Genomic DNA, 24,894 nt, shown 5'->3' on the forward strand with positions numbered 1-24,894 from the left:
CTGGTTATTTATGAATACATATGTATTTTAACAGTACATTTAGTGTCTTTTTATATAGTTCTGGTTCGTTCAGTTCCACAGTTGGGATGGTAATGTTTCAACAGCCATGCCAAACTGAGTGGGTGGATGTCATGCCCTACTGAATGTTAGAGGGTCGCTGTTCCCATCTGGCCTTGAAGAGAGTGGTTAGGTGAACAGTGAAGAGGGGGTTTAGGTCAACAATGAAGAGGGAAGAGGGTTTAGGCAAACAATGAAGAGTGGTTAGACCAACATAGGGAGGGGGTTTAGGCCAACATAGTGAAGGGAGGAAAGATGGTGGTTTAGGCAAACAATGAAGAGTGGTTAGACCAACATTGTGAAGGGAGGAAAGATGGTGGTTAGACCAACATGGTGAAGGGAGGAAAGATGGTGGTTAGACCAACATGGTGAAGGGAGGAAAGATGGTGGTTAGACCAACATGGTGAAGGGAGGAAAGATGGTGGTTAGACCAACATGGTGAAGGGAGGAAAGATGGTGGTTAGACCAACTTGGTGAAGGGAGGAAAGATGGTGGTTAGGCCAACATGGTGAAGGGAGGAAAGATGGTGGTTAGACCAACATGGTGAAGGGAGGAAAGATGGTGGTTAGACCAACATGGTGAAGGGAGGAAAGATGGTGGTTAGACCAACATGGTGAAGGGAGGAAAGCTGGTGGTTAGACCAACATGGTGAAGGGAGGAAAGCTGGTGGTTAGACCAACATGGTGAAGGGAGGAAAGCTGGTGGTTAGACCAACATGGTGAAGGGAGGAAAGATGGTGGTTAGGCCAACATGGTGAAGGGAGGAAAGATGGTGGTTAGGCCAACATGGTGAAGGGAGGAAAGATGGTGGTTAGGCCAACATGGTGAAGGGAGGAAAGATGGTGGTTAGACCAACATGGTGAAGGGAGGAAAGATGGTGGTTAGGCCAACATGGTGAAGGGAGGAAAGATGGTGGTTAGACCAACATGGTGAAGGGAGGAAAGATGGTGGTTAGGCCAACATGGTGAAGGGAGGAAAGATGGTGGTTAGGCCAACATGGTGAAGGGAGGAAAGATGGTGGTTAGGCCAACATGGTGAAGGGAGGAAAGATGGTGGTTAGGCCAACATGGTGAAGGGAGGAAAGATGGTGGTTAGGCCAACATGGTGAAGGGAGGAAAGATGGTGGTTAGGCCAACATGGTGAAAAGCGGGGTTAGGCCAACATAGTGATGGGGTTGGTTCCAATTAGTTCTCTGTCGAGTAAAATCAATATTTCAAGGCAAACCGTAATAGAATTGAGGAAATCCTTCCCCTGTTAGATTTAGGTTGGACGTCTCCGAAGACAAATGTGATGGTTGGGGTGAAGGAGATAGTGTTAGGTTAATTTCCTGAAGATCTCTTTAAGATGTGAACTAACTGAATGTACAGAAGTGTCCTCCTGGCAGCATTTCTTCATTTGAAATAGCAGTTAAAGGGCAAGCAAAGCATACATGGGTAATGGATTTAAGGGCTTTTGTTCCTCTAGGATTTCTTCAAAACCAAATGTAGGCTATAGTGAACAGGCAATTTAGATATCCAAGCAATTCTATCAATGTTGAACAAGAAATACCAGTTTTTTTTATTTCTGTTTTGGTATTTTTCAATTATCATTTCATCAAGTTGAAAGAAACCATTCTGGTATGGAATGTAGTACACCTGATGTCATGACCACACGATAGCTTATTTCCCTCTTCAGGCATATTGAAGTTGCTATTTCCCCAACTCAGTCTGTGACATCAGGCTTATGTTACTGGTTCACACTGTTTGAATATGATGGATTGCCTGTCAGCCAGGCAACGTTTTATATAACCACAATCCTGTCATGGCTAATACTGTGACACTTTCAGCCGATTGGCTGTTCCATTGCGTAGACTGAAAGATTTTGTGTGGTAAATTACTCTAGAGGATTTAGTGTCACATTATTACCTATCCATTCAACATCACAAATGCATATCTATTGAATGTGATTTTCAATTGACTGTATTACTGCATGGAATTGACCTGATTTTGTTGTTGTACCCAGTTTGAAACAGTCTGGGATGCACACGACAGGGAATCCATGGCCACCGTACAAAGAGAGGACTCCTCTGCACCCATGTTACAAAGGCCTGGACAGGCTGTTGCACTGCAAGACTCTTCACATTGTCATCTTCACTCTGCTTTACAAGGTGACCCTTCTAACTGCTCTCTTCATTCATATTACTCATGGCTTATTTTGTCATGCAAAAAAAACACCTGTCATTCAAAATGTAATTGTTTGATATAACTGATGGTGAGATTGCACTATGATTTGAATTTGGCAGAACTATGTTTTGTGTTAGATCTGGCTGGATCACTCCAACATGTCTGAGCATGTTCTGTGCATGGTGCTCTACCTGATTGAGCTGGGCTTGGACAACCAGGTTCAAGAGGACAAGGAGGATGAGGTAAGATGTATACTGGCTTGATCACTATCTGACCTTTAGCCACTCGAAGACAACATAAAAAAAAAGACATTGTTGGTAACATGTCGAGAGTTTAGGTTCTATCTGCATTTTTGTCAAAGTTGTGCTATTGACATAGCCTTGTTCTGGGCAATGATCTACCTATATGGTACTCTAAATACCCCAATTCATGTTAAGTTCAAAATACTACTAGATAAAAAAATAGTTCACACTGTTTTTAAAACCAATGAAGGTTCAGAACTTTAAAACCAATTATCTCAATCATTTTTTTGCAGATAGTCCCCTTTTATAGTCCCAAGCTCTCAATGTGTTATTTAGTTGAAGTTTTATTAAGGGACCATCAAGGTGTTCTTCACATTAATCTGTCTCATGTAATGTGACTAGGAGCCTTGCATTGAGGAGCACTGCCATGACAGCTGGTTCCCAGGTACCAACCTCCTGTCCAACCTGCACCATGTCATCAACTACGTGAGGGTGAGGGTGCCTGAGACTGCCCCCGAGGTGAAGAGGGAGAAAGATCCCCCTCCCAGCACCAGCACTGAGGCATCCAACTTCGGTCAGGTCAGATAAACATCTGTCTCTACCCTGCCTGCACACCGGGTGGTACTGACACTACTTATGTATTCATACTACATTTCATGTTCAGAGTGGGCTCAGAATTGCTTGCCTCTGGGTAGATAAGGTGTAATGTTCATTCAATGCGTTTGGTATATTGGTTATTTTTGTATTATGTAGCCTGTCATATCCTCTTCCTGATGCGGAGAGGTTGCTCTTTGGCGGGTCATGTTTGAGAAGCATTTTACGTATGTTGGTTTGCTGTACTTTTGCTCCACAGAATTCCAGGCGTCTGACAGGGAATTGGAGAGAGGTAGCTGTTTGCATTGGAGTGTTTGTTTGGTCATATTAAGAAGAGGAAGACCTGGTTGATTTCCTCAGGGCCTTGGAGTGTGTTCTGTTCTGACCGTTGTGTGAAAAACCTCATGTCTACGTTATGCTCTCCTCTGTTATATTTGTGTGTCTTATGATTATTAGTCATTGAGGTTGCACTCTGCCTTGGTTTGTTTAGTGCTCTGATGGGGTTTCCCTCTTGACTGCTGAAACTACACTGAACAAAAATATAAATGCAACATGTAAAGTGTTGGTCCCATGTTTCATGAGCTGAAATAAAATATCCTACAAATGTTCCATACGCACAAAGCTAATTTCTCTCAAATGCTGTGCCCTTGCCCAGTCATGTGAAATCCATAGATTGGGGCCTAATTAATTTATTTCAACTGACTGATTTCCTTACATGAACTGTAACTCAGCAAAATCCATTTTTATATTTTTGTTCAGTATCATGTGAGTCTGGGTAAATGCTCTTTAACTGCACGTGACTTTGATTGGTGGTGCTCCGACTGGGCTGTATGATGTAGGGTTATTTAACAGTGCTCCGGTCCTTTGTCTGGGTTAATCACAAGCGTTTAAAAAAAAATAAAAAATGTAAGTTAGGGGGTTGAATTTTCTCTAAGCATATGAACTAGCACTCTGAGCTTCTCTTGAAAGGTTAGCTGAGTTTTATTTTTATTTTATAAGGGTGTTTAATGTGACTTTATGTTTGCTGTGCAGTTTTGGGCAAGTTACTTTCTAAATGTAATCCGTTACTAGTTGTCAAATTGTAATAAGTAACACAACTTTTGTATTACTTTAGAGTTTGTGTAATCTGATTACTTCCCGTTAAAGGTCAACTGCCCCTTAGAACCAACTTCTTTGGTTTTAAACGGCCTATGTGGAATTGAAGGAATTCTCCGTAGAACTCCAAGACCAGATTGTGTTGAGGCACAGATCTGGGGAAGGGTATCAAAAAATGTTTGCAGTATTGAAGGTCCCCATGAACAGTGGCCTCCATTCTTAAATGGAAGAAGTTTGGAACCACCAAGACTCTAGAGATGGCCGCCTGGCCAAACTGAGCAATCGGGGGAGAAGGGCCTTGGTCAGGGAGGTGACCATCAATGCGATGGTCACTCTGACAGAGTTCCTCTGGAGACTGTTGTCCATCTGGAATGGACACAGCTCGCATTGATGTGCCATCCTGGATGAGTTGCACTACCTGAGCCACGTGTGGGTTGTAGACTCAGTCTCATGCTAACACTAGAGTGACAGCACCGCCAGCATTCAAAAGTGACCAAAACATCAGCCAGGAAGCATAGGAACTGAGAAGTGGTCTGCGGTCACCACCTGCAGAACCACTCCTTTATCGGGGGTGTCTTGCTAATTGCCTATAATTTCCACCTGTTGTCTATTCCATTTGCACAACAGCATGTGAAATTTATTGTCAATCAGTGTTGCTTCCTAAGTGGACAGTTTGATTTCACAGAAGTGTGATTGACTTGGAGTTACATTGTGTTGTTGAAGTGTTCCCTTTATTTTTTTGAGCAGTGTATATTATTTTAATTTAAAAAGTATTTTGAATAAGACTGTAACGTAACAATGTGGAAAATTCAAGGAATCTGAATACTTTATGTACAGTACCAGTCAAACGTTTTAGAACACCAACTCATTCAAGGGTTTTCTTTATTTGTACTTGTTTCTACATTGTAGAATACTAGTGAAGACATCAACTATTAACTAACACATGGAATCATCCAGGAACCAAAAAAGTGTTAAACATATCAAAATATATTTTATTGAAGAGTCTCAAAAGTAGCCACCCTTTGCCTTGACAGCTTTGCGCACACTCGGCATTCTCTCAACCAGCTTCACCTGGAATGCCTTTCCAACAGTCTTGAAGGACTTCCCACATGCTCAGCACTTGTTGGCTGCTTTTCCTTCACCATCTCAATTGGGTTGAGGTCGGGTGATTATGTAGGCCAGGTCATCTGATGCATCACTCCATCACTCTCCTTCTTGGTCATATAGCCCTTTCACAGCCTGGAGGTGTGTTGGGTCATTGTCCTGTTGGAAAACAAATGATAGTCCCGCTATGTGCAAACGAGATGGGATGGCGTATCGCTGCAGAATGCTGTGGTGTCCATGCTGGTGAAGTGTGCCTTGAATTCTAAATAAGCCACTGGCATCAGCAAAGCACCATCACACCCACCTCCATGCTTCACGGTGGGAACCACACATGCGGCGATCACTTGTTCACCTACTCTGCGTCTCACAAAGACAGGGGTTGGAACCAAAAATCTAAAATTTGGACACATCAGACCAATGGACAGATTTCCACCGGTCTGATGTCCATTGCTCGTGTTTCTTGGCCCAAGAAAGTCTCTTATTCGTGTCCTTGGTGACCATGAAGGCCTAATTCATGCAGTCTCCTCTGAACAGTTGATGTCTGTTATTTGAAATCTGTGAAGCATTTATTTGGGCTGCAATTTCTGTGGCTGGTAGCCCCAATGAGCTTATCCTCTGTAGCAGAGGTAACTCTTGGTCTTCCTTTCCTGTGGCGGTCCTCATGAGAGCCAGTTTCATCATGGCGCTTGATGGTTTTTGCGACTGCACTTGAAGAAACTTTAAAAGTTCTTGAAATTTTCCACATTTACTGACCTTCACATCTTAAAATAATGATGGACTGTCGTTTCTCTTTGCTTATTTGAGCGGTTCTTGCCATAATATGGACTTGGTCTTTTACCAAATAGGGCTATCTTCTGTATACCAACCCTATCTTGTCACAATACAACTGATTGGCTCAAATGCATTAAGAAGGAAAGAAATTCCACAAATTAACTTTTTTTAACAAGGCACACCTGTTAATTGAAATGCAATCCTCATGAAGCTGGTTGGGAGAATGCCAGGAGTGTTTGAAAGCTGTCATCAAGGCAAAGGGTGGCTGCTTTGAAGAATCTCAGATATGAAATAGATTTTGATTTGTGTGACACTTTTTTTTTCTATATTTTTTTGTTTACTACATGATTCCATATGTGATGTCTTTACTATTATTCTACAATGTAGAAAATAGTAAAGCAATTTACATTAAATGTTTAATTTGTGTTGTAATTAAATAATGGACCATCTTAAAACAATTCCATGTCATCTTAGCACCCCCCTCCCCCAACATCTTATTAAAATAATTTGACAGTGTGTAGCACAATACCACAGACTTTAGAAGGGAGGAACTACCTTATTCCATAGGCTGGGATCCACATTGCAGCTGTTGCAAGTGCTCATTTTTCACTGGCTGTACGCTGGTCACAAAAAATCATGCGGGATAGGCAGCTTAAACTTCTTCAATCATTATTGGGTTAAAATATGCTCATACATTTTATATACAGCCATCCACAATCTGTAAGGTGTAAAATTTAGAAAGCAGCAGTGTGATTCACATAATTTCGTTATGTACATGTCAACAATAAGTGATATCTGTATCACCAGTAGGCTACACCACTGCTGTCTTCCTTATCTCCAATCGGTTATTCAACTTGGATGTATAATCTTAGTTGCACCATAGGTCTTCCAATCTTGGACTTTTGCCTTCAAAAGCCTATTCCTGTTCTTTTCCCGTGATCCATCAAAATGCATTTGGTGTGTCATCATAGTGGTCGCTGACTTGTGGTCACTTGCTCAGGCAGGAAACAAACTTAACTTTAAAAAATGTAAACATTCTTTCTGAATTCAAAAGTAATGCTAGAACTAATCTAGTTCTTCAAAAGTATCTAATCCGATTACAGTATTTCTGCTGGTTATGTAACGGCTTACATCATCTGCATGTATTTAGTGAGTGCCATTTTATTTGAACTGCAGGTTTGGGAAAGTGTGTCAGAGATCTCATGTGTTTTTCTGCTGTTGTAGAACGTCCGGGAGGCGCAGGTGTTCAGCCTGGTGGCGGAGCGCAGGAGGAAGTTCCAGGAGATCATCAACCGCAGCAGCACTGAGGCCAGCCAGGTGGTGAGGCCCAAGAGCAGCTCTACACGCTGGGTCCCGCCCGGCACGCCTCCCCAGCTGGTCACAGAGATCCTGGAGATCCGCGAGAGCATGCTCTCCCTGCTCATCAAGCTGCACCAGAAGCTGTCGGCCAAGCAGAACTCTCTGTCGGCCACTTGGCTGGAGGATATGGAAACCAACAGCCACGCCCATGGGGATGGCATCACCGCCATCGAGCGCATCCTCACCAAGGCGGCCACGCGCAGCCGCCAGAGCAAGCGCAGCATCCAGGAGATCTGTGGGAAGGTCTCTCCTCCCGTCGCTCCCAAGAAGAACAGCCCCACTGACAAGAAGACCATGGACAAGGACGAGAGGTTTGTTACAGGCTCCTGTCCTGTTTGCAAAACCATGAACACCAACTTATCTGTACCACTTTTAAATTAATACAATTTTAAAAGTTTATTAGCCTTTGAAATGAGACCATCTTTTGAAGTTATTCAAAGGGCTTCTGCAGAGGGAATTTGTATTCTGTAAATCCCCCTTCACCCCACTGTGGAGGCTGTTTTGAAATGAAGATGAAGCCGGATTTGGCAGTTTCGCTCACATTCACCGGCCACAACATCCTTATTCTATTCCCACCCCTAAAGATGATGGAATGGGCTATAAGCACTCCATGATGACCTATTTTTGAGTTGACTAGACCTGCAGACAAAGACAAAGGTAGCATCTCTCGCTCGCGGTGGTGCCAGGGCGACTGTGGGCCAGCCAATGGCAGAGGAAAGCGGAAAGGGATGCCGCACATTTCTCAGGCGGGCCGTCTGTGCCCCTGAAGCTGTCGGTGGGAATTACTGAGCTGTGGCACTCCTGTCACCATTTGTTTATGTCCTCTTATTAGGGGTCTCTATTTACATTCAACCCTGCTCTCTGGAAGTCTGCACAGACGCTACAGTCAGGGAAATAATCCCCTTGCCAGCCCTGCACCCAGTCACATACTGTAACCTCATTCAAATCAGACGCTTACTTTGTATGTATTGTGTCCAAATACTGCAAAGTTCATATTACACTTTATACCACGGGTGTTTAACTTTTACCCTACGAGGTCCGGAGCCTGCTTATTTTCTTTTCTACCCGATAACTAATTACACCCGTCAGGTGTCACAGGTCTAAATCAGTCCCTGATTTTACCGGGGGAACAATGGGGGGAAAAAGGTAGTGGAACTGGCTTCGAGGTTCCAGAGTTGAGTTTGAGGGCTTTATAGTATCCCTTTGTGGTAGCGTCTGAGGGGGAAAATGAGCATCTGTGACGGTCAGACAGTCACTCTGGAAATGAGAATGCACTGGTGGGTGAGTAGTGGTGATTTAATGGCTAGTCATTGAGAGAAGGGCTTTCAGTGTTATATAAAACCAAGCGTTTCCACTTACCCACAGAAGCTGTTGCTATAGAGATGGGTTAACCCCTTCAGTGTGTAGAGAATAGGCATTACTCCTGCATCAAAATAATGGAAGTCTGGGCCATATGCCTCTGCACTCTATTTTAAGTACATTTTGATTTGAATAGCGCGATAGGATGTTTATTTGTTTTTGTGTGGTGGTTTCAGACTTTCCACGCTATGCAACACTTTGACAGTTACATAAAATGGTTTGACTGATGTATCATGATGACAATTTTCTATGTAGTCTTCTATGCTAAGTCGAGTTTTTACTGGTCTTTCAGGCGTCAGAGGGCTCGAGAGAGACAGCAGAAGCTACTGGCTGAGTTTGCCTCCAGACAGAAGAGTTTCATGGAAACGGCCATGGATGTCGGTAAGGAGTACACAGGAAAGTTGATTATTCAGAACCTTTCCAAGCTTTTAGATGTACTAATATATTGTCAGATTTGTTACAGGGTGTGCTATTATATTCTAGCACTTGGATACAGGGCCTGGTTCTCTATAACTTTTTAAAGTGGACTCCACTATTGTTAAGGACGTATTGTGCACACGTTCCATTATAGTCCTTGAAGGAAAGTAAAAAAAAAAATATATATATATATATATACAGCTTTGCTTTTATTTATTTTTCAATGTGGCAAGGTGACACTGGCCACAGCCCTCAGGCCTCCCTGGTTTCCCCAGGCCTGTTAGGAGCAATGAGAGGAAAGCACTCCTCTGAGACTGGAGCTGTGCTGGTTGAGGGCACTGCGGATCAAAGCACTAATAGTGGGATGGACTCACAGGGACCACCCTGACACAGTGTGATTAGTGGATGAATAATGGTCTCTGATCAGAGGGAGCACTTAGGCAGGGCTACGGATGGGCCTCCGGCTGAGCAGGCTAGGACTCATTGTGTGCAGGGCTACATCCCAAATGGCACCCTTTCCCCAATATAGTGCACTACTTTCTACCAGAGTCCTATGGGTCCCGGTCAAAAGTAGTGCACTATAAACTAAATAGGGTGCCGTTTGGGAATTATCTCTAATCTCCCTCAGGCTAACTGCTGCCTGGCTGGCTACAAGTTTCACATACACAACATCCACCTCACATACCTCTACTGTATTGGCACAACTAGGGGCAGACAGAGAGATGATCATTAACTTCATTGTGTTTTTTCTGATTTTGTCAAAAGATGTAATACAACTAAATGTATTGGCTGTATGGTTTAACAATATACATGGAGAATGTGCACTGCCATTGAAGAAATCTACCACAGCTAAGACTCTTGTGTTTTGAGTGTTTCTGATTTTTTTTTTTTTGTAGGTGTCCCGGCTGACATTAACCCACATTTATTGAAAGGATTTAGCTTGTGTTTGTATCTTATCAGTATAAAGAATGATCTTGACTTCTCATGGGCTACATTTGTTTCACAGATTAAAATCAAAGGTCCCAGATATTATAAATATTTGCACTGGAATTTTTACCAGACAAATTTGTCCAACAGTAAGAGCATCTGTTCAAGCATTAATCTCCCGGTGCTGCTTTTAAATAGAGTTAGCTGTACCGACAATCACGCTACAATATTGACTATAGGGTTTTACGTGTGTGTGTGTATAGTAGAGAGAAATAGCATAGCAACTAAGGCAGTAGTCCTGCATAGCAACACGGGTGTCCTTGTCTCCCAGCCCTTCTCCAGCTCTGTGTGTGTGCTGTGTATACTGAGGGCCTGAGGCCTGAGCTGTTCCATTGACATCTAATGCAAACTGTTTATTTCCCCTGGAACACGCTGACCTCTCCTGAGATCATATTGCACCCTGAAGCAATAAATCAATTCCAACACGGGTTGACATTTCTACGCAAACTTTACTGTTCAAATTGAACACGGTCTTTAACATTTTAAAACTAATTTCACATCAGTAATTAATCTCTATTGCCATGCCAATCCCTTGGACAGAAGAAGCAGAGAGCTGAAGTGTGGTTATTGGAAGCATTGATGCTAGGCACAGTGATGTTTGTATTCCTTTCCACTATAGTACAGTGAGTGGTGCTCTAATGCATACATTAGGTGGAGTGGTAATGTGCGTACTAATGCAGTGACAAGGTTGTCTGAAAGCCTCCTGTTCTTTTGTCAATGCCTACCCTCTTTACCCACCCTCTCTCATCCTGTATTTGGGAAAAATACATGCTTTTTCACCAAAGTGGAGACGTCAAGACCCGTGTTTGCGTCACTCTAATAGAACTAGTCATTGATTTGCTCTGAATTAGTGAAGAACAAGGTAATTGTGCATGGTATTATTTCTAGGCAGGAATGTGAGCGTATCTGCCGGTGACCACCTCTAATGGAATTTTATTATCACCCGGTTTTAGCCGGTTTAGTTTCACACCACATTACCTTCCTAAAGTTTTTTATTTTTTTATATTTTAATTTTGCACATTGCTTGCCAATATCTTCCCTGCGCTCCAAATGTTTTATTCCAATGTGTCTTCTCGCTTTTAGTTTAATGTCAATTGATCAGAAAACCTGTTAAGAATGCAAAATTTCTATCCAGCTCCAACATATTATCTAGATATGATACATCTCCAGCATTTCTGATGAAGCTTTTGAGTATTAATCAAGTGTTTTTATTAAAGACCCAAGAGTAACCCTTTGTGCCTGTCAGAATCTCCGGATGCTGAAGCAGCCATGGACCTGGGTGCCTCGGAGGTGATGGAGTCTGAGGTCCTCTATGACTGTGTGATCTGTGGCCAGAGTGGCCCTTCCACTGAGGACCGGCCCACTGGCCTGGTGGTTCTCCTTCAGGCATCGTCAGGTACTACGGCACTGTATCCCCCCTCAGTGTGTCACACATCTGAATTAATGGCCTACACCGTTTGCCTTTTGTCTTACCACTGTCCTGATTTTGTTGTTCAATTTCAACCACCTACAAAATGAACTAGCAATACGGAGTCAAATTTAAAGGTAGTGTATTTCATTGATATGAAAATCTACTTCCCCCCCCTTGCACAGCCCTTGCCTGTTTAAAGATACACTGTTATTCATGGAGGCTTAGTACCAGCATATTGGAAAATCACATTTTAATAGGCAGGTTAGCTGTTGTTTTAATTGGCTCATTTATCATTCATGTTGATCCCTGGCCGAGTTTTCATACTGCCTTTCTATGCCGTGCTGCCGGACAGGATCATTCACTGTCATGAAAATAGACGGCATGATTGATTAGCAATTAGTTGCGGTTTGGGAACGCTCGTTGCCTCAAGATCAAAAGAACACCTTATATGATCTGCCACCTGCTATTTCATATTACGCCTCTCAAAAGACAATGTAAACACTAAGTTAATTATCTGTCAGATCTTTATTGTCCTTTTCATAGATGGGAAGCCTTAATCATTTGAAGCAGAAAAATGAAAAAAATCCCAGACTGCCACTGATTTTACTGAGTGGATGTTCGGGAGATTAGCTGTCATTATCAACTGACGTATCAGTCACTATCCTCTGTTCCTGATGTGGGAAGGGGAAAACATCTGCGTTTGACTACAGGCACTCCTAAAACGTGACGTGTTCTCCAAGCAAATCATTGCCCTTGATTGTTTTATATAAATGTTATGGAGATCTATAAATGGGAATCTGAGAGCTCATTACTCATGCTAATACATTTCTAATAAAGCTCATTGTCACTCACTGCGAGCCCCCGTGCTCTGGTTTTTGTTTCAGTGCTGGGACACCGATGCAAGAGTGACGAGACGAAGAAACTGCCTACCACTGACGATGAGCACATCTACCCAGCGGACACGTGCGGGGCGGCTCACGACGTCAGACTCGCTCTCATGCAACGCTTCTTCAAAGATGTAGGTGTCTTGACTGGAAAAACCCAGTCACTTAAACACACTCTCTCTACCTCGCACTCTTTCCTTCCTTTAAAAAAAATAAAATTGTCCTCTACTTCTCCCTTGTGTCCTTGGCTTGGATCTAGCTAGTAAAGACTCAACTGTAACACACAGGGAAGCGTTTCAATGTAAGCACTGCCGTTTTTCTGAAGTCTTTCTCTAAGCCTATTTTATGCACATAAAGGGTGGATTCCCATCATGCATGTTGAACCTTTTTCCTCCTGAGCTGGGTTCAGGTGATTCAGCAGCCCAGCCCCCAGCCAAGTGTTTCCAGCCTGCCAGTCTGTCAGCAGCTCCAGAATCCAGCAGCCAGAAAACCCAAGAGAATCAGGCATGGAAGATTAAGACCTCCTGACAGAGCTTCTCCTCCCTCACTCCACCTCTACCCCTCTCTGGGAGTGCTGAGGCAGTTAGTCGGCGTGACAAAGAAACACTGCCACGGTCTTCGGGTGTTAGCTGCACTGCTGTTCTGCCATTTCTTGTCTCTTTCTCCAGAAAAGGCTCCTCCTGGCTTTTTCGCACATAGAAATGTAGTTAAATCAACTTCTTGCATATATTTCTGTCAAAGGAGGCTGCTGAGGGGAGGACGGCTCATAATAATGTCCGGAACGGCGTGTGTGGAAACCATGTGTTTGATATATTTGATACCATTCAACTCATTCCGCTCTAGCAATTACCACGAGCTCGTCCTCCCCAATTAAGGTGCCACCAACCCCCTGTGGTTTCCATTCTACCGTTATCGAACTAAGAGACTCTTATTTGTTTTGAGCTGTTCTCTTGTCTGTTTCGCAGAGTTCCTGTCTGCAGTCGGTCTCAATAGGCTGGGAGGGGGGTGTGTATGTGCAGACCTGTGGACACACCCTGCACATAGACTGCCACAAGTCCTACATGGTGTCTCTGCGGGTAAGAGTGTCCTTACGAAAGTATGGATTAACATAAGGGTCATAACATAGGACAGTCCTACCTGCCCTGTTTCCTGTAATAATCACGCATAGTTATAGAAACCTTTTTATTTATTTTTTATTTGTTTTACCCAGAATGACCAGGTGTTGCAGGGCTTCTCTGTGGATAAGGGCGAGTTCACCTGCCCGCTGTGCAGACAGTTTGCCAACAGTGTGCTGCCTTGCCGCCCGGGCCGGAGCACCGAGGTGGTCAGCTGGCACATGCCCACCAACAAGAAGACCGCTGTGCTGGTGAAGGAGGTGGAGGACCTGCAGGAGCAGCTGGGGCTTTTCCCAGTAAGCACCACTGTAAGGCAGAGAGATATACACCGCTTCACCCAAGTCTATCCCCTTGACCCCGATCACTCCACCTTAACACTTCCTGACAAATGAGACTGACGCCAACAGTATTGTAGCTGTTTTGGTGTTACTCCAGTTTGGCCTCAATACATATTTCACCTGTCATCTCCTGCCAAACATTTGCTCTGGTTTGTTTCATGTACTCTCCCAATGATTTGCATACATGTAGGTGGCCATTATGTCAATATTACCACAATCAAATCAAATTTATTTATATAGCACTTCGTACATCAGCTGATATCTCAAAGTGCTGTACAGAAACCCAGCCTAAAACCCCAAACAGCAAGCAATGCAGGTGTAGAAGCACAGTGGCTAGGAAAAACTCCCTAGAAAGGCCAAAACCTAGGAAGAAACCTAGAGAGGAACCAGGCTATGTGGGGTGGCCAGTCCTCTTCTGGCTGTGCCGGGTGGAGATTTTAACAGAACATGGCCAAGATGTTCAAATGTTCATAAATGACCAGCATGGTCGAATAATAATAAGGCAGAACAGTTGAAACTGGAGCAGCAGCACGGCCAGGTGGACTGGGGACAGCAAGGAGTCATCATGGCAGGTAGTCCTGGGGCATGGTCCTAGGGCTCAGGTCCTCCGAGAGAGAGAAAGAAGGAGAGAATTAGAGAATGCACACTTAGATTCACACAGGACACCGAATAGGACAGGAGAAGTACTCCAGATATAACAAACTGACCCTAGCCCTCCGACACATGAACTACTGCAGCATAAATACTGGAGGCTGAGACAGGAGGGGTCAGGAGACACCATAGTCAACAACATTTCAAAATGGAGATCCTGCTTAGTCACTTTGCAACCTTTCCCTTCCAGACGGAGTCCAACCTGAGTAAAGAGATGGAGTCGGTCATCAAGGACATCAAGAACACCACCCAGAGGAAGTACATGGACTATGGCAAGAACCCTGGTTCCCCTGACAACGACTTCCTCTTCATGTACTCTGTGGCCAGGTGAGGGACACGACAGTCAAAATGTCACCACAGACTCTTCTGAGATGCTTCAAAATAATGAAACCAAAGAGAAACTCCATTTATCACAGTCATATGGAGAATTTTCCATTTCCAGCTCCATGAGACTAAGTGAAAGTGCACCTGGTAACTTATGGTGTGAGTGGTGCAGGCCAGGGAGATGAGCAATGGCCTGTGTTCCCGTTGCTAGTGACCCCTATGCGTGCTCCAATCAGACAGGGAGGTCCTCCTACTGCTCTCTGTTATGCAGCCAACTGACTCTGACTTTAAAACACTGGCTGCCTGGCCTGTCTGCTCCTCTCCTTTTGTGCTCTGAAAGCCAGCTCCCTGCCTTGCATTACAATGACTGGGCACAGAAAGAGAACTGCAACATTTCCTCAGTTTAGCCTAGTTGTATTTCTGTTTTGTTGCTTTTATCCATTGAGCGCACTTCTTCGCTTGAGGAGGGACGCTTGAAAAGGCTTTTGTATCTGTAGTGTACAGTTGGAGCGTATTGAATTGTAGTCTTTGTAACTGCACCGGATATATAGATTACTTGGTGTTTTTTTGAAGTTGCTCGGTAGCTGTGAAGGCTTTTTTTGATTGGCTTTATTCATACCTCTGATTGTACTGCAGTGTGGTTGCTGGAGGTGTCGCTGGAAATTCCTCTAAGCAACATTGGCAGCTTTGTCAGTTGACGCTGCAGTAAAATGGTATTGACTGTTTGGTTCCACCATCCTTTATTACCTCTGACTGTATGGGTTTATTGCTCTGCCTCTCTGACTGATTTTCGAGCTCTTTTTCTCCAGAGTACTTATTCACAGTTTTGTCCCTTCCTGTGTTGGAGCCCAAATCTTTCTTCTTTGGACACGCTCCTCTAAATGACGTTAAATGACGCATTTATCATGGTCTGAAATTGATAATGCGTTACAGGGACTAGAGAATGGAACCGTCATTTCTATTCTCTCACCATAGGCAAAGGGTTGTGGGATGCCCTTGGCCCCTCCCAGTCTCCTCCCCCTCCCCATGCCCCTCTCCCCCTCACCTTTTTCTCTCAACCTGTGCCCTGCAGAGAGAAGTCCTTGCTCCCTGTGTCTGGGTGCCTGTTGGCTTTCACAATTTCAGTGAACAGCGCAAATTGCCTGAGCAGTGGAAAATTCCTCTGTCGGAAGGGCGCTCTTATCAGTAGCAGCCAGATGAAGCTCGGCATGGCTGTATTATCTATGTGAAATTGCTTTTTCTCCCAGGAAGCCCGAGGATTTGCCCCCTCCTCCCCAGCCTATGGGAGGAAACGTCCAGTGCCAGGATCAAAACAACCCCTGTTCAGTCTAATTTATGCGACACCTATCTGCTTTCAATATCAATTTTTTTTCTCTAATGGTCTTCATTTTTTTTCTTTATTTGGTTGCAGAAATTGAAATATTAAATGAAATGTGTTTGGATATGCATGGGAAATTCACAGCCGAGATTATACAAGGGAAACTAGATGGAACAGCTTTTATGCCAATGGACTAGCTATTTAAATTCTTTGTTATTGATATGAAATAGCTCGTACAAACACAACAGCTAATGTCTGCTACGTCTTCTATATCTGATGTTTCTTATAAAACGGGTGAATAGAGGGAAAGCCAGTAGTCAGTAACCTCACCAGATATTGGTGATAATTTCGCTAGTTGAGCCCTCCCGTCTTAGGTCGCTACGAGCCCTCCCGTCTTAGGTCGCTACGAGCCCTCCCTTCTTAGGTCGCTACTGCAATAGCAGGTAGATGACATGAAGGAACGTTAATAGTCCACTGTCCTGTTTCTGAATTGGGGGGAAAACTCCTGTCAGACTGCCTGAGCTAAAAAATGGCTGTGAAAATGCCCCAAAATCTTCCTCTTGTCCTACTAAGCTCTAGCAGTTGACTGTGTGTGTGTGCTTAGTAATGGTTGCTTCCTCAGGACAAACCTGGAGCTGGAGCTGGTGCACCGTGGAGGTAACCTGTGTTCTGGAGGAGCCAGTGCTGCAGCCAAGCGCTCCTGTCTCAGTGAGTACAATACACCACTCCCCTCGCCTTGCTTCTCACTAGATTAACATGCATGAAGCCTCCTTCCGTCAACTCAGTGCTATATGAAGTGTGTTGCCCTCTACTTGACCACTAAGCTATTGTGTACATCTGAAGTTGACCTTGTGTAAAGCCATTGACCCATGTTTCATACACCAACAGTTTGAAGTATTTTTTTTTTAGATTCAAAGAGATTAATTAGTATGAAGCATTTTAGTCTTTGTTTTTTTACGAAAAGGACCTTTGGAATTTAGGCTGATTTATGGGGACTTGAGGGAATCGGAGGTGGTGGGAAGCCTTGTCCCAACGTCCCTTGTGTAATACAGTGTCTGAGGTGAGATTGAAGCCGCTCGTCCGTGTAACCGTTGGACCATTGGTAAAGATTGTCGATTTAGCAGTGGTAGGGAAGGAGAGATGCTGTTGCTGACGCTTTCTGCCGTCAGGGTAAATGAAGCAGACAAACGTGTCAAGTGCTGTTTTAGTTGATTGTGTGGCAAGGGTGTCCACTCTGGGGTGGACTGGAAATGAAGACCGAGTGATGTTGCCATCTTGAGCGGTGACTCTGCCCGCTGTGACAACAATGCCGAAGACCAAGCCTCCGACATTGGTGGTCGATTGGAGGACGACACACACTTATGCTCAGAGGTGCAGACGAAGATGCGAGGTTCTGATTTTTGGATCGTCGACTCGAGATGCCCAAGGTGTTTCTCCTTGATTCTACTTAGTCTGTCATTTGAACTTGACCTTTTTTAATGTGTTAAACATTATGTTCTATCAGAGCTGAGCCTGGGGATGAGAGCAGTCCCTTTTCCGGCTCTGTTTAATTAGTCTGTTTAGTGCCGATAAATTCGGGCTGCTCTCTGCTCTAGTGAGACGCCTGTCACCCTTGAGTGGGGCAAAAGAGATTTCACACTAGAGGACTGCCATTTTCTGAGCTACATTACTTGTGTAGCCACGCCGGCGGCCACATTTACTCAGTTGCAGTACATTAGTGTTGCCTCTTCGTAGGGAATGGGACATGGAAGAGGGTACAGGGGACATGCGCTAACTACTACAACCCAAGGGGGTTCCTAAGCCCATATCCCACAAGGCACTTTTATCGTTTAGCTGGTGAGGATGTCATGGGCTGGAGAGTGGAGCCGGCAGTCTCTCGCGTTAAATCAACTGTGGAGAGTCCACCTTCAAATGGCTCGCCTCTGGTATAGCTGCCATTTTTGAATTAGGCCAGTCTCGTGAAGTGGTCTTTACAGTGAAGATGGCCTTCAACGTCCAATACAATATTGTTATGGTAGGTGTCTGCCTATCACGATGACATGTGTCCAAGAGAATTTCTCATTTGAAGTGTTTGTCCGCACGGGGGTGGGTGTAAAAGTAATCTAATCCCAACATAAGTCACACAGCCATTACAAATCTATATCGGAGGGATAACAAGTGCGGGGGGTAAAGATCATAGCAAATAGCATGAGCTTTAATAGAAAGCAGAGCCAGATCAATATCTGACGGCAAACTGAATACCTCTCTATTGTTGCTGTCAGACCGTGTGGCGGGGGGGTACAGAACATCGCAGCAGACTGGGAGAGGAGAACGGGCACATACCAGGCAGGGGCTGACTGATGGAAGAGGTGTTAGCCATGCGAGCAGCGATTGAAGCCTGGTCCCCTGCCAGCTTGAAGGGCATTGACTGGCGATCCTTCCTACCACAGTGTCACTCTTCACATATCTTCGTTCTCTAGTGGAGGGACTCTAACCCCATCTGACAGACGGAGGGACTGAAGCAGAGTCACTCACCTCCTTCGACCTCTGTGTTGTATCCTGCTGCAGCCATGTGTCAGCTGTGGAGGGCAGTGTTGCTCTAGTTTTTGACAGCCGTGTGAGCCAACTCACCCGAAGGTCTACATTGCAGCACTGGAATTCAATGTTTTGCTGCATTACAGCTCTGTCATAACTATCAGAAGAATAAGAAGGGAACAAATATATATATATATATATATATATATATAGGGCTACAGGTCATTTGGATGTAAAGAACTGTATTAGTATTTCAGACCACTTGGTGGTTCTTCGTGAGAGAAAGTAGCCAACATGATCGCAGGTCTCTATATTAGGAACTTATGGTTTGTATATGGTATGCTTTACAGTTGTAATTTTAATGTTTTTTTAATTTATTTTTTCAAATTTGAAATAGACATTTAACTCTGGTTCTAATGAGCACTACCTTAGTGGGCCATTAAGGAGAAGTAGATGTAATGAGGTTTTTTTTGGTGTTAATATTAAAGGAGGACATTGTTCCAGGAGGAGATTACATTTTATTGTGTGTGTGTGAGAGCGAGAGAAAGGTGTGGCGCTCTTCATGTTCCATTAGTTCCACAGTGAACAGGTGTGACTCCTGAGCAGAGAGGATAGCTGGGAGCGGAGTAGTGCCGTCTATCCATCTGGCCTGCTTTGTCCCAGCCGCTACCCAGCCAAACCATTACGCTCAGTGCAATCAGTTCAAGTCAACTGCATCTGTCATTTTGATACACTCACAGCTTGGTGTGCCAGTGGGCACTGGCCAGTGGACATACAGGTGGCCAGCTACAGTTAGCCGTGCCATATCTGCTCCAGTGTTTTGATCTGACTGACCATTTTTAAATCCATGTGTTTTTTTTCCTTCTGTCTTTCAGATCAGCTTTTCCATGTGCTTGCCATGCACATGCGTCTGTACAGCATTGATTCTGCGTACAATCCCTGGACCAGGTTGACCCAGGTGGCTCAGAGAAGAGACGAGTGAGTGACGGCCATCCTAAAGCTACACTACACAGACATTCGGTACTCTACTCTCACCTCTCCTCGCCCTGCAGGTCCACTACACACACAGATCCACCTGACATCCCTACACAAGTCCAGTTTACCCTAACAGTCCATTCAACACATACGCAACACACGCACCCTTCCTGTAATCACAGTGCCACTCTCCCCTCACGCTAAACACCACCATCCCCCCTGGCCCTTGCAGCTTTTCCTCTAGACAAAGAGGAGCCAAAAACCGAGAAGGCACCATGCGTGGTTGCCATAGATACCAATAATTGCTGCATCTGGCAAATTACCGGGTGGGTGCTCGTTAGAGAGCGAAACGACCCCGTCACGATCACTGCACCGAGAAACAACCGCACCACACATCTCAGCCCTCCGCTGCCCAGCCTCATCTTTTACAGGTTCAGAGAAATGTAACAAAGCAAAGTCTCCCCTTTATTCATGCTCTCGCTACAGAGCTTGTTTTTGTTGGTCAGACGTGCTCTGTCTTGAACAGTTTGGCTTCCCAGGTTCAGTCTTGAGAGCTATTAGCATCCCAGTCGCGTAACACTTAGCACTATTAGGTGACCTAAAGACCTCTCTCCCTCCCTGTTAGCAGTGGAAGACAGCTTTTACACCTGTTACTATTTAAATGCTCCGAGCCAGGCAGGAGTCTCGGAGGAGCAATTTTGTGTTCAAAAACCCTTTGAGATTCGGAAGGCAACTATGTCATTGACACCCTCCCAGTCGTGTTGCTCTATTTAACTAGGACGGAGAACGTCGATGCCCGTGCCTGCCTAGTCTGACTATAACACAATCTGTTTTTCATAACCGCTCTCTTATGCCCATTTTATGTGGGATGCCTTACATTGCTCATCTGATTTTATTCGTCATCTGGATTTGACTGAAATGTGCAACATATATTTAGTTGTGTGGGCTGTTCACTGTAGGCAAGTCTTTGTTTGAATTTGACGGAATGAAAAGCAGTTTGCTGCGTCAAAGGTTTTCTTCTATTGCACGCTAGAATTAACCGGCGAGTGCCTTCAAAATGGAATGTATTATTGTGTAAGTGCACCTCCCTTCATTCGATGTCCCCGGAGGTCTTGAGTGGAGATGGAGGCTCTCTATGGGCTGCCATTTTAAATGGAGGTGGCAATCAACAACAATATGTGGCTCAGGTTGCATTGTGGAAGTGGGTCACGGGGTATAAGGAAAAATGCTTTCCTTTCTCCCACTGCATTAAAGTGGGGGACTCCTCGAGGGCATTTGGAAGTGTGACGTCATTGCAAGTTAAGTGCACAGCATATTAAGGTCAGCCACAGGAGGTTGGTGGCATCTTAATTGGGGTGGACGGGCTCGTGGTGAAGGCTGGAGCGGAATTTGTGGAATGGTATCAAACGCATGGTTTCTGTGTTTTTGATTTGCGCCATTCCAGCCATTATTACTATTATTATTATTATTATTACTATTATTATTATTATCTGTTCTGCCCTCAGCAGCCTCCACTGAGGGCAGCATATACAGTATATTCAAGGGAGGACTTTGTTCTTGGCCCTGAGAAGATAAAGGCAATGGGCATCTACAGTGGGCTCAAATATTGGGACAGTGACACTTTTTTTGTTTTGGCTCTGTCCTCTTTGAAATGATACAATGACTGAGGTTAAAGTGCATACTGTCAGCCTTAATTTGAGGGTATTTTCATCCATATCGGGTGAACCGTTTAGAAGTTACAGCACTTTTTGTGTGTATATATAGTCCCCCCATTTGAGGGACAAATTAAATTAGTAAAATGTTAACTATTTGGTCCCATATTCATAGCACACAATGACTACCTCAAGCTTGTGACTACAAATTTGTAGAGACATGCTATCTTCTCACCATTACAACATGATATTTGTGATTCTAACTTTCTCACTCATCATTATTCAGGATTATCTGTAGTCACCACAACATCCACATTAATGTAGAAGTGTTATTAAAGATGAGTCTGCACGTTAACCTCAATAGTCGTTTATCATTTCAAATCCAAAGTGCTAGAGTACAGAGCCCCAAAAAACAACCATAAATGTCACTGTCCCAATTTATTTTGCAGCTCAATGCATTTTAGCGTGCACATTCTCTCTAACATGCACCTACCAGTAGTTATTGGGAATAATCCGGGTGGAAATTGACAGAATTGAATGGGTAAACCCAGCTAGGGGTCCACTTAAACAGTGATTGCTCAAGAATGTATTCTGTTGAACTGGCAAACTGATCTGATGTCTCTGCTCTTTCTTTTGGTTGGTCCCATCCGGTCTTGTCCATGTCCTCTTTTTTTTTGTTTGCCCCTCCTTTCTCTTTTACTTGTTGCTGCTGTTTGGAAGTTTTTCACGTACAGTTTATAATACAGTTCTTTGACAGGTGGTGGGGCGAATAGAAGGAATTTGAGTGATTTTTGCGTCAGCCATTTAAAATGTATATTATGGTAGATCAAGAAGTTTTTCAATTGTTCTAGGCTAATGGAGAATTCAAGATGAACAAGTTAAAGGTGTTCAATATAGTAAACAATCATTCTGATTTACTTTAGTAGGATGGATTAGAGAAGTACCAGATACCAGGAGTGGTCTTCCTGAACGAAGCACACTAATCAGCTTGGGGGCGTCTTGCACATACCGGAACCTGCATGCAGTTACTAAAATAGCTCTTATCTTTTGATTAGAAGCTATTTCTGTTCAGTCACTCAGCATCGCTGTTTCTAGCTTCCTACCTGAGGGACAGACTGAGGTGTATTCCCATTGGTTGGAGATGTCTTTGAGCCAAGGTTTGAGGTGCGTTCAGAAAGAGTAACACAGCACAACGTTTTGAATGGACATTTTAATAACTGTTCAAAGGAGTCTCCCACAATTGTATTCAAATTTAAACTGGAAGGTGCATTCCCCCTCCTAATTCATCCCGTCCCATTTTCAGACCCCTTGACTTTATCCACATTTTGTTAGGTTACAGCCGTATACTAAAATGGATAAATCATTTTTTCCCCCCTCATCAATCTACAGACAATTTTCCATAAAGACAAAGCAAAAGCAGCTTTTTAGAAATGTTTGAAAATGTATATAAAAAAAGGAAATCAATGAAATAAGTATTCAGACCCTTTAGTTGGTTGAAGCACCTTTGTCAATGATTACAGCCTTGAGTCTTCTTGGGTATGACACTACAAGCTTGGCACACATGTATTTGGGGAGATTCTCCCATTCTCTGCAGATCCTCTCAAGCTCTGTCAGGTTGGATGGGAAGCGTCGCTTCACAGCTATTTTCAGGTCTCTCCAGAGATGTTAGATCGAGTTCAAGCCACTCAAGGACATTCAGAGACTTGTCCCAAAGCCACCCCTGTATTGTCTTGGCTGTGTGCTTAGGGTCGTTGTCCTGTTGGAAGGTGAACCTTCACCCCAGTCTGAGTTCCTGAGCGCTCTGGAGCAGGTTTTCATCAAGGATCTCTCTGTACTTTGCTCTGTTCATCTTTCCCTCGATCCTGACTAGTCTCCCAGTCCCTGCCAATGCTGCCACCACCATTATTCACTGTAGTGATGGTGCCAGGTTTCCTCAATACGTGACGCTTGGCATTCAAGCCAAAGAGTTCAATCTTGGTTTCATCAGATCAGTGTCTTGTTTCTCATGGTCAGAGTCTTTAGGTGCCTTTTGGCAAACTCCAAGTGGGCTGTCATGTGTCTTTTTACTGAGGAGTGACTTCCATCTGGCCACTCTACTATAAAGACCTGATTTGTGGAGTGCTGTGGAGATGGTTCTCCCATCTGAGGAACTTTGGAGCACTGACAGAGTTACCATCGGGTTCTTGGTCACATCCCTTTCCAGTTTGTCCAGGTGGCCAGCTCTAGGAAGAGTCTGGTGGTTCAAAACTTAATCCATTTAAGAATGATGGAAGCCACTGTGTTCTTGGGGACCTTCAATGCTGCAGACATATTCTGGTACCCTTCCCCAGATCTGTGCCTCGACACAATCCTGTCTCGGAGCTCTACGGGAAAAGCCTTCGACCTCATCACTTGGTTTTTGCTCTGACATACACTGTCAACTGTGAGACCTTATATAGACAGGTGTGTGCCTTTCCATATCATGTAAAATAAATTGAATTTACCACAGGTGGACCAATCAAGTTGTAGAAACATCTCAGGGATGATCAATGGAAACAGGATGCACCTGAGCTCAATTTCGAGTCTCATAGTAAAGGGTCTGAATACTTGTGTAAGTAAGGTATTTCTGTTTTTTTTTTTATATACATTTGCATACATTTCTAAACCTGTTTTCGCTTTGTATTGTGTGTAGATTGGGGATTTTCTTTCCTTTTAATCCATTTTAGAACAAGGCTGTAATGTAACAAAATGTGGAAAGTCAAGGGGTCTGAATGCTTTCCTTATGCACAGTATGTGTACCTACCTGGTATTTCTTGTTTCAATGAATACTTAACTCTTATCTTAATGCGAATGTACTGTATGTTTTTCAATCCGTCTTAGTGTTACCTCAGGTGTGTGTTTCTCTACAGCTGCCTGGATGACGAGAGGCCAGAGGTCCCCATGCTGTTCAGAGACTGCCCATCCCTGCTCATCATCTTTGTGTTGACCATGCCACAGCCACTACGCAAAGGTGCTGTCACCAACTATCCATAATTTTTGAAAAAAAAAAAAAAATTATATATATTTTTAAAATCAGACGAGGGATGTGAGGGGAAGGGGAGTTAACGAGGCTACAGACGGAGGTTCCTCATCGGCTGGGTCAGAATGACAGACCTAATCATGACTGAATGTAGGGAGGGTTCTTATCTGTTCTTCCGTTCCCTCTATTTTTGGCTGTAAGGAGCAGAGTGACATCGCCCTGTTTATGGAGGCTGTGCACCCTTCACATGCCCTTCATCTCCAGCTGAGTGCTTCCTGTTTGATCTCCTCCAGGCTCAGCCCTGTGCCCGAGGGGAGGGCCACTACATTGGAGCCCAAATTGCAGCAATCATAGAGCCTACTTAATGGGTGCCATGCCATACAAAGCTGTGCTGTGCTGAACTGCTTGAATCCATGGACACTGAGGCGGTATGAGGCCTAAAGATCTATCCTAGCATCAAAATGGGGGAGAAATGTAGAATACTCGGAAATATAGGCTATACTCAACTCTGGTAAACAATATACAGTACAAATCAATTGTACATGGTGAGTGAAAAAGAGCCTGAGAT

At 44.1% G+C, this 24,894-nt stretch overlaps 1 protein-coding gene across 4 annotated transcripts in view; it reads left to right on the forward strand.

The window, feature by feature from the left end:
- The window catches only part of ubr3 (ubiquitin protein ligase E3 component n-recognin 3), a 48,084-nt gene that overhangs the window by 16,321 nt on the left and 6,869 nt on the right, over positions 1-24,894 (forward strand). Inside the window, exons 20-33 of one of the 4 annotated variants that reach the window (XM_024404997.2) lie at positions 2,058-2,202; positions 2,356-2,460; positions 2,863-3,039; positions 3,314-3,346; positions 7,249-7,694; positions 9,035-9,123; positions 11,393-11,542; positions 12,442-12,575; positions 13,407-13,517; positions 13,652-13,864; positions 14,736-14,872; positions 16,810-16,895; positions 19,577-19,679; positions 24,217-24,317. In XM_024404997.2, coding sequence (XP_024260765.1) covers positions 2,058-2,202; positions 2,356-2,460; positions 2,863-3,039; positions 3,314-3,346; positions 7,249-7,694; positions 9,035-9,123; positions 11,393-11,542; positions 12,442-12,575; positions 13,407-13,517; positions 13,652-13,864; positions 14,736-14,872; positions 16,810-16,895; positions 19,577-19,679; positions 24,217-24,317 — 2,030 coding nt within the window. The remainder of the gene's footprint in view (positions 1-2,057; positions 2,203-2,355; positions 2,461-2,862; positions 3,040-3,313; positions 3,347-7,248; positions 7,695-9,034; positions 9,124-11,392; positions 11,543-12,441; positions 12,576-13,406; positions 13,518-13,651; positions 13,865-14,735; positions 14,873-16,809; positions 16,896-19,576; positions 19,680-24,216; positions 24,318-24,894) is intronic. The other 3 variants (XM_024405000.2, XM_024405010.2, XM_024405015.2) reach the window with 3 other exon arrangements.

Source organism: Oncorhynchus tshawytscha, linkage group LG03 (genome assembly GCF_018296145.1).
Source record: "Oncorhynchus tshawytscha isolate Ot180627B linkage group LG03, Otsh_v2.0, whole genome shotgun sequence".
In the NCBI taxonomy this organism is placed as follows: Eukaryota; Metazoa; Chordata; class Actinopteri; order Salmoniformes; family Salmonidae; genus Oncorhynchus; species Oncorhynchus tshawytscha.